This window comes from Microdochium trichocladiopsis (genome assembly GCF_020744255.1).
Source record: "Microdochium trichocladiopsis strain MPI-CAGE-CH-0230 chromosome Unknown B0I36scaffold_6, whole genome shotgun sequence".
Classification (NCBI taxonomy): domain Eukaryota; kingdom Fungi; phylum Ascomycota; class Sordariomycetes; order Xylariales; family Microdochiaceae; genus Microdochium; species Microdochium trichocladiopsis.
The window spans coordinates 2,103,704-2,116,950 of NW_025763549.1; the positions used below are offsets into that span (position 1 = coordinate 2,103,704).

At 56.4% G+C, this 13,247-nt stretch overlaps 4 protein-coding genes across 4 annotated transcripts; 2 read left to right on the top strand and 2 right to left on the bottom strand.

The window, feature by feature from the left end:
- Positions 1 to 307: 307 nt before the first annotated feature.
- B0I36DRAFT_325817 (aldo/keto reductase) lies at positions 308 to 1,693 on the top strand. The gene is made up of 3 exons (XM_046154275.1): positions 308 to 518; positions 600 to 950; positions 1,063 to 1,693. The coding sequence occupies exons 1-3, from the start codon at positions 403 to 405 to the stop codon at positions 1,634 to 1,636; spliced, it is 1,041 nt and encodes a 346-aa protein (XP_046011749.1). The 5' UTR covers positions 308 to 402; the 3' UTR covers positions 1,637 to 1,693.
- B0I36DRAFT_325819 (Protoglobin-domain-containing protein) lies at positions 1,694 to 3,225 on the bottom strand. The gene is made up of 2 exons (XM_046154276.1): positions 2,909 to 3,225; positions 1,694 to 2,832 (listed from the first exon to the last, which is right to left on the bottom strand). Exons 1-2 carry the CDS (start codon positions 3,009 to 3,011, stop codon positions 1,946 to 1,948), a joined length of 990 nt encoding a protein of 329 aa, XP_046011750.1. The 5' UTR covers positions 3,012 to 3,225; the 3' UTR covers positions 1,694 to 1,945.
- Positions 3,226 to 4,327: 1,102 nt separating this feature from the next.
- Positions 4,328 to 8,190, bottom strand: B0I36DRAFT_245052 (uncharacterized protein; the record flags this gene model as incomplete). Its single annotated transcript, XM_046150120.1, has 6 exons — positions 4,328 to 4,651; positions 4,733 to 4,785; positions 4,981 to 5,123; positions 5,178 to 7,363; positions 7,484 to 7,551; positions 7,671 to 8,190. Coding segments are annotated over 6 exons (3,294 nt in total), but the record flags the coding sequence as incomplete, so codon positions are not given.
- A 470-nt stretch (positions 8,191 to 8,660) lies between these two features.
- Positions 8,661 to 11,639, top strand: B0I36DRAFT_350339 (uncharacterized protein; the record flags this gene model as incomplete). The annotated part of the gene is made up of 2 exons (XM_046156882.1): positions 8,661 to 8,963; positions 9,660 to 11,639. The coding sequence occupies 2 exons, from the start codon at positions 8,661 to 8,663 to the stop codon at positions 11,637 to 11,639; spliced, it is 2,283 nt and encodes a 760-aa protein (XP_046011752.1).
- Positions 11,640 to 13,247: the final 1,608 nt, after the last annotated feature.

Genomic DNA, 13,247 nt, shown 5'->3' on the forward strand with positions numbered 1-13,247 from the left:
GGCGCATGTCATGGAGAGCAGGTTGCGGGTTTTGCGGCTGGCGCCACTCGGCGTTAAAAAGGCTGACAGCCAGCGGCGATAGGCGAGGAGCGCAGCCCACCAATGCAGGGGTCGCAGTGCTAACGCCGATCACGCCAGACAATAGCACAGCGATGTAGTCTCGATTGTCTTGGCGACGTCTGCGATCCGTGCCGACGCTCCGCGGTAGAAGCAGGTTGTGCGAAGCGCCGGGAAGGATGAAGAAAGGACTATAAAGGCCCAAGGGATTGCCTCGCAATTAGCGTGCTCTCTCTCCCTCCCTCCCTCCCTCAAGTTCTCAACCACACGAACCTGAAAGCCAACTATAATTATACTGATCCTCCAATCTCATCCTCGATTCCACCAAGGACACTGATTTTCACAATGAGCTCCACACTCTCACCCACACCCGTCCTACGCAGGCTCGGCCGCGATGGGCCCGAAATTCCAGTAATCGGTCTCGGCATGATGGGTGCCAGCGTGGGCTACGGTCAGGTTGCGTGAGTCTCCTCCGAGTCTTGACGTTGTTTGACAACCAATTCGCACAGCCGTTCTAACTCTTGGACGTAAACAATCTGCAGACCCGACGACGAACGTCTTGCCTTGCTCGACCACGCGTGGAAGATTGGTGCCCGCAACTGGGACACGTCTGACCTCTACGGTGACAGCGAGGAGCTCCTTGGGAGATGGTTCCGCCTGCACCCCGAGAGGCGGGCGGACATTTTCCTCGCCACCAAGTTTGGGATGGAGATCCCCGCCGATGGCGACTTCTCGAAGATGAAACCCAACTCGTCGCCCGAGTACGTACACAAGGCGTTCGCCAAGAGCCTGGAGAAGCTCGGCGTCGACAGCGTCGACTTGTACTATGTGCACCGCGTCGACCCTGCAGTACCGATTGAGAAGACCATGGAGGCGATGCGTGCTCTTGTCGAGTAGGTTTTGTCCCCCCTCCGCGGGTGTAATCTATCCGTCTTTTCCACCTACTGCCAAGTAAGACGAAGGAACACTCAGCTAATATGTACATGTTACCGCAACCTCGTTCAGATCCGGCAAGGTCAAATACGTCGGAATATCCGAGGTCTCTTCTGCCACAGTCCGCCGCGCACACGCCGTGTACCCCTTGTCGGCCGTGCAGGTCGAGTACAACCCCTGGACGCGCGACATCGAGGGCGAGGCGGGCACGTTCATGCTCGACACGTGCAAGGAGCTGGGCATCTCGGTCTTTGCGTACTCGCCCCTGGGGCGGGGCGTCCTGACGGGCGCGTTCCGCAACATGACGTTCGAGAAGGGCGACCTGCGCGCCGACATGGCGCGCTACAGCAAGGAGAACATGGCCAAGAACGACGAGTGCCTCGACAAGATCGCCGCCATGGCGGAGCGCAAGGGCTGCACCTCGGCGCAGCTGTGCCTGGCGTGGCTCGTGGCCCAGGCGGACAACATCTTTGTGATCCCGGGGACCAAGAGGGTCAAGTATCTCGAGCAGAACTTCGCGGCGGGTAATTTGCAGCTCAGCGATGCGGAGAACCAGGAGTTCAGGCAGCTGGTGTCCGAGGCCGAGATCATTGGTGGGAGGGATGCTTTCTGGGGGTCGTATGACGATACTGCGCCTCTCTCTTGATGAAGCGTCCGAGCTGAGCGAGTGCGGCTGTTGTGGCTGCTGAGAATGGAATCTGGATATCTAGTGGCGATTAGAGCTGTTTAATGTGTGGAATTGTGCTTATCTCCATGATGCAAGTTCCACGTTTCCGGCGATCGTATTGTGTAGGCTCCTGGTGGTGTAAACAGTGAGCCACGGTATGTGTATGTGTACTCTATACCGTTTTACGCTAAGTGTGAATTTAAGAGGCTGTCTTTCAGACATAGAACACTCCAATTCTTTGCATCTGCCTTATATTATACAAGAAGATCTCGTTCTCGCCAGCTCCTATCACGCCTGTTCTTCAACAGTGCCTGTATGTACCGGGCTTCCAGCCGCCGGCGCGTGTGATGCTAATCTAGGCAGCACAGCAGGCGGTGATCGAGGCGTAGCTGTATTCACGGAGCTGTCTTTTCCCAAACTGTGCTCTCCGTGGGATTCGGTGACCTTGAGACTCTGCATATCTCGAGAGATACCACTGAACGGACACGCTCCACTGGTCGGTCGTGGCAGGCCGGAGGAGTGGTGTGCTGCAGTGTTCGCCCCTGCCGAACTCGCACCACCCCCTCCTTGCTCATCCTCGACATCCTCAAGGATCTTCTTGCCATCCATATAGCCCTCGGGCTCGACGGCTGGGTGGTCCTTGTTCGCCACGGACCCGTCTCCCTCTTCAGCCTGGTGCTGAAACTCGTCGCCATCACGGACATGCCACTTGGCCATAAAGTCATTCTGAATCCAGATGACCTTGCCCAGTGCTTTTACAATGGCGATCTTGCGCTGCAGGCTCAGCCGCGGATGGGACAGGATGGCCTCGGTCATGACCTCGTGGATCAGCGCCATGGTGGCGCCGAGGTGGATGTACTCGATGTGCAGCGGGTGCTCGCGACCGAGCCCGACGTGCATCATGCCGACCTTGTTGCAGTACTTCCAGTACTCGAGCCTGCTGGGGTCCGAGCACAGCTTGTTGAGGTAGGCGCGCAGGAAGGCCTTGCGGTGCAGCATCTGCGGGCTGTCCTCGGTCGGGACGGCGTCCATGGGGCCCTCGAAGCTCGTGGAGCGGGTGGTGAACGCCCTCGCGGTGATGTCGTACTGCAGGAGCTTCTTGTAGACGATGTTGACGACGGCGGGGATGAGGATCTTGACGTATTTCGAGGCGTAGATGAGGGCTTCGATGTCGTCTGCGGGTTCACAGAGAGTCAGCCACGGCCAAAGTGTCAATGTTTGCTGTGATGTAGGTGGTGAGCACACACGCACCACTACCAAAGTCGAGAAAGCTGTGCAGGTAGCGGACCCGGGACTCGATGTCTGTGTACAGTTCTTTGCGACTGATGTGTCGCATTGGCATGTGGCCAGCCATTTTGGATGGTTGTTGTGTCTGTGTGAACGAATTGCCGTCGTATGTACCGCTGAAGACGGTGGTATACTTCGCCAGGGAGCAGACTGGTGTTTTAAACCAGACTTGCCGGCTACGTGCTAATTGAGAAACAGCAAGTTGCGCTCTCTCGCCCTGTGGGGAATGATTCTGTCCGTCTCTGATGGTTCCAGTCTTCGGTTGATGTCGGTCCTCGAGGCCAAACGTCATGCGGTGCTAAGGGGCGCAACAGAAGTACCTCCCCACCCAAATTGGCTGGCGAAGGACATCGCGATTGACACCGCACGACCATCAGCCCACTCAGCATCACACCACCTCACCTCACCGCACCACCACGCTTTCACTTCCCGACGCCACGGGCCGATGCGGATGTCAACAAATTCGCCCGTGCATATGCGGAGTCTTGGTCGGCTCAAGGTTACCAAGTTCGCGGTTTGGCAGCAATCGCACTCCCCAGGCAAACAATGTGCGGACAGGGCATTCAGTTGAGGCACACCAAGGCTCAAACCACCACTGCCCCGACCATTCTGCCATTCCGACATTTCCCTAAAGTTCGTCACGAGGAGTCTGGGTTTGGAATGTAGATATATACGACGATCCAAGTTACTTTCACCCAATAATCATCGTGTCGTGCATAGCCCTAGTATTGTCATCGACATACCCAGAAACACAAATATGCAAGGATCATGTGATCTGCACTCAGGAGCAAAACCAAGGGAGGGGCGCAAAGAAAGCTTAGCTACGCGCGCCGGGGAGCCGTCTGGGGGAGGGGTCGTTGCAGGACAAGTGCATTGGTCTCCCGGAGGTTGGTCCGTTAGCGGCTGGGGAGGAAATCTTAAACTGACATCGACTCACCTCAATGCAACAAACTGTGCATGCTGCGGCGGCTACTGCCGTCGCTATAATTAGACCTGTGCGGCATGGGCTGTTGCTGGCCTGTTGCTGGCCGTTAAGGCGAGCCCTCGGTGAATGGAAGAATGTGCTGAACTCAGTGTGTACCCCTATAACGAAACTGAGAAATTTTGATCGACTTATCTTCTAGGGACATCGCAAACCGGCTGCATACGTACGTAGCGTATGGCTGTCGGACTCTTAGCACTCATTTGACATCGCTGCCACTTATGTCACCCCTTACATCATTAGCAATATCGCATGATGGTCGGCCACGGCTCATGTACTTGGAGGCAACGCCCGGCACGAAGATGATTCATGCCATGGAAAATGTATATATGTAACACCAAACAAAAAGATCGCTTAATCCGCTGGGGAAACTGCAACGCTGTACTTTTTGCCTTGAATCGTCACTTGGGAAGCAATTGCGCCAACTCCTTGAAGCGCACCGGCTTCGTCATGTACATGTCCACCCCGCTCGCATATGCTTCCTTCTGCACAGCCACAGAGGCTAGCCCCGTCAATGCGATGATCTTGGACGGCCCCCTGCGCGTTGTCGCTTCAAACTGGCGAATACGCCTCGTCGACTCTAACCCATCCATGACGGGCATGGAGATGTCCATCAGGACGTGGCTGAAAGGGCACGGGACTGTGCTGTACGCCTCGAGTGCTTCGAGGCCGTTGGTGGCTGTTTGGTATCGATGGCCGAGCTTCTTCATAAACGACACGAGGATCTGACCATGCTCCAAGTTAGTCAAATCTGATGGGTTTTGCTGTCATGTAAATGAGAGTCACGGGATACACGGAATACTGACCTGTAGATTGATGTTGTTGTCATCCACTAACAAGATCTGTGCCCCTGGGGACGCTTGTGATGACAGCGCCTGACCATTTATCAATAACTCATTGCCTGGACTCCGGCTACGGCGCATGTAATCCTCTTGCACATGATCTTCTGTCGACAGCAAGAATTTGCCTAGCCTTGTGAGCACAGGGTCTGTGAAGTTCTGTCGACTGATGATAGTATTGCTGGCTCCAAGTGTGTCGGGGGTCAAGAGTGTACCTGGGCATGATTTGCCTCGCGTGCTCGCTGCTGGTGGTGGTGGTGATAGTGGTGGCGGCGGGCGTATTAGCTCAGAGCCCTTGGCGTTGTTGAAGCGGCCTAGAGCCATCACCAGAGCTTTTGCAAGCTTGCGTGACCCAATGCTGGGAAGATGTCAGTTTAGATACTCAATTGGTTAGAAGGGCGCCTATACTTACGGATGTGAAATGGCTTCGAGAACCCCGGTTTGATCGCCCTCACTGAACTGCAAAAAACAGGCATGGGCTGCCACAGCGCTACTACAGATAGCCACGATGGGCGGCAACGATTCCCTAGCCTTGACCATGAATGATCTCGCAGCGAGGCCGGTACACAAGATGGCATCGGGCCGAAGGTCACCAGCATCAGACGGAACGATCTCTAAATGAAGCCAGTCACGACATATCGCAGTGATTATGCCCAGTTCCGTCGGAGGTTTCTCGCTGGCGATACCGGGAGCTGCAGGTTCGGTCTTGAAGCCAAGCAGGGACACCCGAAGCCCCTTCAGTGCCACGACATGTTTCTCAAAAGGCGTAAGTGAACGGGCTAGGGGTGTGAAGCCCGTAAGCGGGATCGCGACAGTAACAGAAGTGCCTTGGTGGACTTGGCTTTCCATGTGAAGTGACCCATGCAGGGCCCGAACAATCTCCTTCACCAGACTGAGTCCCAGCCCTGTGCCCTGGGATAGTGAATCTTCCTGAGAGAACGGCCGGAATGCCTGGTGGCGCAGGAATTCCGGATGGATGCCTTTGCCAGAGTCCGTGACATTGAGCAGCAGATGATTTGCATAGGCTTGATTGCTTCTTTGTCGTTGTTCTTGCCAGATGCTCACCTTGACAAATCCGTTGTCAGTGAACTTGAGAGCGTTGCCCAGAAGATTCATGATGAGACGGCGAACGGCGCCTGCTTCAACTTGGCACTGCCAAGCGGCTTGTGGATCGCATTCCACGAAGACAGAGACCGCGGAAGGGCCTACACTTTCCGTGAGCGACTCTGACGCCCATGTCAAAGTCGACTCGGAAGATCCTACAGAGTTAGATCTGTGCGGACTGTATCTGCGAGGAGCGCTCGAGTACCTGTTCGGCCCCATGGAGGACTCAATAGCACCGTGAGACTGCAGCCCAGAGAGGACACTCTCCACCGTTTCTTCAACCAAGACATCAAGTTCTATAGCTGGTGAAAAGGATTCGAGGGTGTGAAACAGATCAAGCGTATCTCGACTACTGCCTTCTGTGGAGGTATGTGAAGCGGCACCATGGTTCGACTTGACAAGTGTATTAATCTTGGAGTAGTCCAGAAGATGATCGATCACGTCCAGCAAGGTATGGCCGCAATAGTCCATAGTCTGCAATAACCCTCCTTGGAAGGCATTCAGCTCAGTATCCTGGAGAAGCTCGATAGCGGTTACAATTCCGTGTAGCGGGGATCGGAGTTCATGGCTTAGCGAGCCGAGGAGATCACTCTTTGCACGTTCCGAGACGCAAGTATAGAGCCGATCGACCTCGGCCATGATGGTTGTCGCAAAGGCCCGGAGGTAACTCATTTCGCCACCCAACGTGAGACAACGAGCTGGGTTGCTAGTCCACATGAACGAGCCGGCAAACCACTTCTCTTTGCGTGCGTCCCACAGCGGGACAAGGCACACGCTGCGAGCGCCCGGGAAGACTGAGGCGATGAATTCCGAATCACGCTTCTGGGAAGACAGGTTAGGTAGCGTGTCGAATGAGAGGGTACTGGTCCCTGGCGTGAAGGGAAGTTGTGACGCCAAATCCTCGTCACGGTTGTTGGCGATATCGCCTTGAGCATCCTCATCGTCCATGTCATCAAGACTAAAGCCATCCTCGTCAAAGATGAACACTTTGCCAGAAGGATACCGCTTGAGTAGCGACTGAAGAGCCTTTTCAGACATCGTGATGTTGACCGACGCGCAGTCCTGGTTGGTGCTAGTATGTGCAATTGTGGAATAGCCCAGAATATGGCAGGTCTTCGGGCTCCTTTTGCCATGTTCGCCCCATGACTCTGCGAGGGCATCTCCCTGTCGTTCGAGGCTGGGACTGTGACAGGCCCCATCTTCATCGAGCACGAGACCACCAAACGACGAGATGCAAGCATCGAGAAAAACCACACCCTCTAGTTCCGCAGATTCTCGGATGATGCTCGCGGCCCGGCCGAAGATGGCCTTGGAATCGCGAGAGATGGGATCTTGGAGGGACGATAGTGTGCGGATTGTTCTGGTCGAGGCCGAGCTCGCTGAGGGAGTGTTGGAAACGGTCGGATCAATGCCATATGGTGTATGTGCCATATTGGCTCCAAGTCCCGTTGAAACTGGAGCGTGCGCCGATGGCGGTGATTGCAGGGGAACTGGCTCTGACCTCCTGTGCGGAATGGCTGAGGGGCAGTCGATGCTAATTTCAGTATAACATCCAGCCCGTTCATCTTGCGCGTCGGAACAGCATTGCGCGTGGGATTTATCGGATGCGCCGACTGTCGAATCAGATTGTCGTGGCGCAATTGCGATCTTGTCTTCAAAGAAGCTGCCGAGTCCGTGGACCACTGTAGACAAGCAGTCAGCATCGCCATGCTTCACCCCGAGATGCGTCTATGCACATTTGCAGAGAATGAAGAGTGCGCGTAGGAACGCACTTCAAAGTCGTCACAGGTGAAAAACTTACTGCGCTCTCCTCTCGTGCAGGCTGTGGTTAGCCGACGAGACTCTAGGTGGCGGCTGACAGTCCGCGACAACTCTTGGAAGAAGAGTAGTTGTTCGTCGCTTAGGACAGATCGTGGTCTGTCGTCCATGACGCACAGGACTCCGTACCTAATCCCATCTAGAGTGACGAGAGGAACTCCAGCATAGAAGCGGTTTGTTGGCGAATGGATAACGTGGGGGCAATTGCAAAATCTCGGATCCTGTGAAAGGTCTGGCACAAGTGAGACCGGGAGATCGTCTCGGCCTTGGTCTGAAGCTTCTGCGAAGAGCACATGCTCGCAAACACCCAGGCTGCGGGGGATAGCCGTGGTACCTCCCGAAGTCTGGCCATGCGACTTCGTGTTGTCAAGCAGAGACGAGCTTTTGGTGGCTGTGGCAATGACCAGTTGGCGCCTTCGGTCGAAGACTGACACGAGACATCGACGTGCATCTAGCCTGATGACACCAAGCTGTGCGAGGGCTGTCAGCACCGGGTCGTGGGCGGACGGGGCCGGGGCTGTTAGAATAGCGGTATCTGTTGCAGTTGCGGATCTGGTCGGCGGTGGACGAGTATTGTCGAGCCTGGAATTGCCTCTTCACTATCAGCCAACAGGTCGGCGGTGTGAGGCAGGCGATTTGGCGAGACCGCAACGCAAGGATCAGGGTCGTGGAGGGGAAGCATACTGACACATGTGGCACAAGCCGCGCGACTTCTCTTTCGCGGAGGAGCTCGAGCCTGCGCGGGCTGCGGGAGCCCATATTGGGCGGAGCAGGCCGTGGGCGGCAGGTAATGAATTTGAGACGTCCTACAGTCCAACAGCGTTCGAGCCAAGGGAGGACTGTGCTTTGAGAAAGGCGCTACTCGGAGAGTACCGGTCTTGGACGATCAAGGATGGTATTCGAGGACGGGCTTGGAGCTCACAGAACCGGGTCCGGGTGAGCGCACGTGTCGCCGGGATTGGATCTGGCCGTCATGGTTGTCGTGTACGGCGAGAATGAGGAAGGAGAGAATAAAGGTGGAGGAAAGAACACCATGGGCAGCAGCTGCGAGCCAGAACAGCCACGACCCTCGGGCACGGCGTCTGGGAGTGCCTGGCCCGCTGGCTCGTTCGCGCGGTGCAGACCAGACAGTCTTGGACAGGACATGGCTGGAGAGGGCACCCGCCGGGAGCGCGATCGAGATGGACGTCGCGGATCGTGTTGTCGCCATGCGGGCGGCAGGTGGGCGGACCGCACCGACGTGGAGCAGTGGGAAGGCCTAGGCTTTGGACAAACGGTGGGTGTCGCCAACAACTAGTTGGACCCTGACGACCTTGACGAGCCCGACGCGAGGGGCAGGTACTGGCCAAGGGCAAGGTTACAGCGTCTGGCGTATCTGGTTTGTCGCTGTGTTCCGGTCATGGGCGCCCAGCAGACTCTTCAAGAGCACCAACCCTTGGCCCTGGGGTCCTCTAACGGCATATTCCGAGACCGCGCGGCGCCCTGAGATCGACGGGAGGGCACGCCACCATGGCGAATTCAACTTTCGTCTGTGTTGTTTTCTAACTGCTCGATTGTTGTCGGTTAGTGTTCCCGAGTACAGTCGCCTTGGCGTTGTTGCTGCCGTCGTCTGTTTGGAGCCTGCTCTGATGTCGCGATAGCCATGCCAAGCTATAGCCGTTCACGGGTGTTTCTGTGCTTCAGTCGCTCCCCACCGCGCGCACATGGCGTCGCCAGCGGCTAGTTCTGTCGAGGACGCGCCCCGGCCCTGGCAAGGCCGTGGCCTGGACTCTAGACAAGCCACACAGCAGGACTCTTGCGACCCACGATCGATGACACCCGCGGTCGAAAATCGTCCTTCCATTCTGCAGCAAGTAGTCGCTCAACAGCAGAGCATTTCCACCCAGAGCCAGCTCAATGGGTCGGGTGAGTTGGAAGTTGAGCCATTTTGCTCGTCTTGGAAGCCCGTCGCAACTACCATCCTGACTGAAAGATACTGTTGGAAGCTAGTCTCTCTGTTGACACGACGCCGCCGGCCTTCTTCGACTTCTCTCCCTTCGACATCACAGCCGCCCTCAATCTAGCCCGATGGACACTCCAACTAGTGGCACCGGCACTCGAGCCGTCAGCCGCTTTCGTCGCCGCCGATGCGAACCAGCCCGATCTGCCTGTCGTATTCGCCTCTGACGCCTTCGAAGATATGACTGGCTACCGCCGTCACGAGATTATTGGCAGGAACTGTCGCTTCCTACAGTCACCGCCCGGCTCTTCCACGAGGGATCATATCAACAGGGCTTCCATCCAGGAACTCAAGGCCAAGATTGAATCTGCCAGCGTATGCCAGCACGTCGTATCGAACTTCAGAAAGAACGGGGAATTCTTCATCAACTCCATCACGATTGTGCCCGTCTTGGCCGGATTGTCTGGCACCAGGCTCATTTTCGGGTTCTCGGTCGACATTACCAACGCCGAATTTGAAAATTTCGAGATCAGCTCGGGTGCGGCAAGTTCCCTTCTTCAGCACAGGGTCAGCACTGGGCTGAGCGATACAAGCACGAAACAAATAGGCTCACCACCCGGTCAGCCTCGCCCGCAGCCACGAGCGAACCAGTATTCACAACACTCGCCTTGGACTGGCTATGGCACACCGACCATTGGCAGTGAAGTCAGCAGTCCCCAGGCATCGCAAGCGAGGCCATGGCTCGAGAACCCTCCATGGGCCATGGAACCACAATCTGCGATACCGGACGAGCCGAGCCCGAACAGTCACGATTGGGCGGTTCCAGCGGATCTACACAGAATACTTCTCAACGAGGTTGATGGGCTGGTGTTCGTGCTCTCCTTGCGCGGTTTCATCCACTTTGCCACGCTGTCATCTTGCAAGACCCTTGGGCGCAGGCACGCCGAGCTTGTCGGAAGTTACATTGAGGACTTCTGCCACGCCACAGACGGGCGGCTGGTGATGCGCAAAATATCAGCGATGTCGTCCGTGGATTACGAGAAGCTGCTGTTCCGGCTAAGGAGGGCAGACAGCAGTCACGCCTGGTTCGCCTGCTCTGGCAAGATTTGGCATCATGGCTCGCGACGTTTGGTCGTACTCGGTGGCTGTATTGAAGAGTCAACAAGCCTGTCTAGAGAACTAGTAACCTGTAATGGCGGGTTTGGCGACCGGGACCTTTGGCTGCGGATCTCGACCTCTGGACTCGTCCTGTCTGTGCTCTCTGCCGTGCCTGCAGTTCTCGTTTTTTCTGGGGCTAGGTTTGACGCATCGTGTTTCCAGGATAGGATGGACCAGTCCGAGAGTGACTTGTTCCTGCGCATGCTCGCAGGAGCGACACAGGGCATCGTGATGTCTGCCACTTGCAGACTCACAACAGCCGACGACTACGACGTGTGCGCCGACATTACCCTATATCCCGACCGGTCGACACCGGCTGGCAAATTCTATACCGTCCTCCTGCAGTGTAGAGTCACCAGGATACTTCCTGATAAGAGTGAGTGTTGTTCACACCTGTTTGCTCATTCACTGAGTATGGTGACGAAATGGCACCAGCTTTCGCGGCGAGGTCTTGGACTGACATCCTCGGCAGGGGACATGTTTGTGTCTCCGCCTCCACAGGGCTCATCCGCGGGCCCGAAGACCATCGCGGCAGTCCCTGACAGCGAAAGTGACCATGACGACATAATGGCCGCCTTGTCGATCGAGTCGTGTGGCACCGTGCCGCTCGAGCTCCACCGCCTACAGGCAGAGAACACGGCGCTCCAGGCGGAGTTGCAGACGCTCGAGGACCTGGCGACACATCGCAAGCGCCTCAGGACAGCAAGGCACACGTTCCGTGGCTGCGCCAACTGCCACGCCAAGTCTAGCCCGGAATGGAGAGAAGGACCCAGCGGGAAACGCGACTTGTGCAACCGCTGTGGTCTCCGCTGGGCCAAGATGAAGCGTGACAGAGATAGGGCCAAGCCGCCATAGCACGTAACTCACCCCCATCACCACCATCACCATCACCACCAAGATGAAGACAGTATCCAGAAATCGTACTGGGCTGTCCCAAGTATTTCCAAACTGCCTCGGCCCTCATGTTGTCACATGATCTCGCCTATGCGGCAAACCTGCTTTAAGGCGTTCTCCTGACTCGCTCTTTTGTGGTCATTGCCCATGGAAAAGCTCCGCCCCTCCACCATGTCGGGAATGGTCTTTCGACCCGGGCTATGTGCGGATTGGCCAAGGTACTTTCCCGACTGCACAAGGTTTCGCGCGTGGGGGACAGAGGCCCGCGCCGACCAAGCTCCCGGGAAGGCAGCACTTGTCCCATGTGGGGAGGTGCGGGTAGCTGTTCCCGCTGCCTGGCATGAGGAATCAGGGGATGGTCAGGGGAGCGAACAATTCACATCGGCACACCACACACACTTCACATCCGCCTTCCCTGATCCAGCCGTTGATCTGTCGCCCACGAGGCGTCTTGAAATCTGCAGTCTGCCGATGACATACTGACAGCCATGGAAACCGACATGCAGTAGCCCATGGTTCGTCAGCGACTGGAGGACGACCGTGGTCTGCCAGTGTCATTGGTCCTCACAGCCGGCAAACTAGGACCCGAGCTGGTACGGACTTGCGTGAGCTCACGAGGTGATTCGTTCAGATTGCAAGTTGCATTGCTTGGTGAGGAGGATCCGCTCCCGGAGCCAATGCCACGCCCGCTCCTTCCTCCGCAGATCCAGGGGCATCTCGATGACGGCGCCTGTCGGTAGCAAAAGCAAAGTACCCAGCGCCCGATGCCCGATGCCCGATGGGTGGCCACCCTTTGGACTTTTGCATCCTGGCCATGATGGGGTTTTCCCTAACTTCTCGATGACTAATGCTTTGCGATCACACTTTTCGATCGCCAACTTCTCGGTGGCCAACATCTCGGTGGCTTGCAGTCGTGGACAAAATCAGAATCCAATTCCGTCCGAGGCCTCCCTTTTAGTTGTGTTCATCTGATGCACACCTGCGCTTTTCAACAACTGGCCTTCAATGCTGCTGCACAGCGCCAGCGAGGTGGCGGACCGGACCCTGCCCTTCCATTTCTGTTTCTCCCCGCGCGCAGCCAACCCAGCGGGCCGCTTCCATGTCTCGGGAATGCCCACCACCCCCCATCGTCCATGCTGCTTTCCCCCCGCCTACGCCGCGCGCGCTAGCGTCTAGTGCTCACCATAAGAGACGTGGGCTTTCTCCATCTCCGGGTACGTTCTTAGTACCTTGGCATACAGATGCCCTGAAATCAAAACCACATGTTCTGTGGTTTCTGGCCTTTCCATACCACATATTCCGTGGTTTCTGGTCTTCCATGCCACATGACGAGCAGGATGTCGCGTATTTCAGGTATTATGATAATGTTCAGAGGAAACAGACTACATCGCAAGTCACGATCTACCACGATGACAGCACAGTATCACAGTGAGGTCACGCCGGGTCTGCTGCAGGCAAACGTGCTTCATGCACCGTGGCCCCGTCCCTAGACCAGCCTGCTCGAAGCGGCAAATCAATGGATCTTAATTCTGGTAGACCGCATCGTCGTGAGATCCCAATCATCCAGCT

What these genes read in the sequence shown, in the direction of transcription:
- B0I36DRAFT_325817 (XM_046154275.1), top strand. Translation starts at nt 403, where the DNA reads ATGAGCTCCACACTCTCACCCACACCCGTCCTACGCAGGCTCGGCCGC. An exon ending in GTGGGCTACGGTCAGGTTGC is followed by an intron (nt 519 to 599) that starts GTGAGTCTCCTC and finishes AACAATCTGCAG; the next exon opens with ACCCGACGACGAACGTCTTG. An exon ending in GCGATGCGTGCTCTTGTCGA is followed by an intron (nt 951 to 1,062) that starts GTAGGTTTTGTC and finishes AACCTCGTTCAG; the next exon opens with ATCCGGCAAGGTCAAATACG.
- B0I36DRAFT_325819 (XM_046154276.1), bottom strand. Translation starts at nt 3,011, where the DNA reads ATGGCTGGCCACATGCCAATGCGACACATCAGTCGCAAAGAACTGTAC. An exon ending in CTTTCTCGACTTTGGTAGTG is followed by an intron (nt 2,833 to 2,908) that starts GTGCGTGTGTGC and finishes GTGAACCCGCAG; the next exon opens with ACGACATCGAAGCCCTCATC.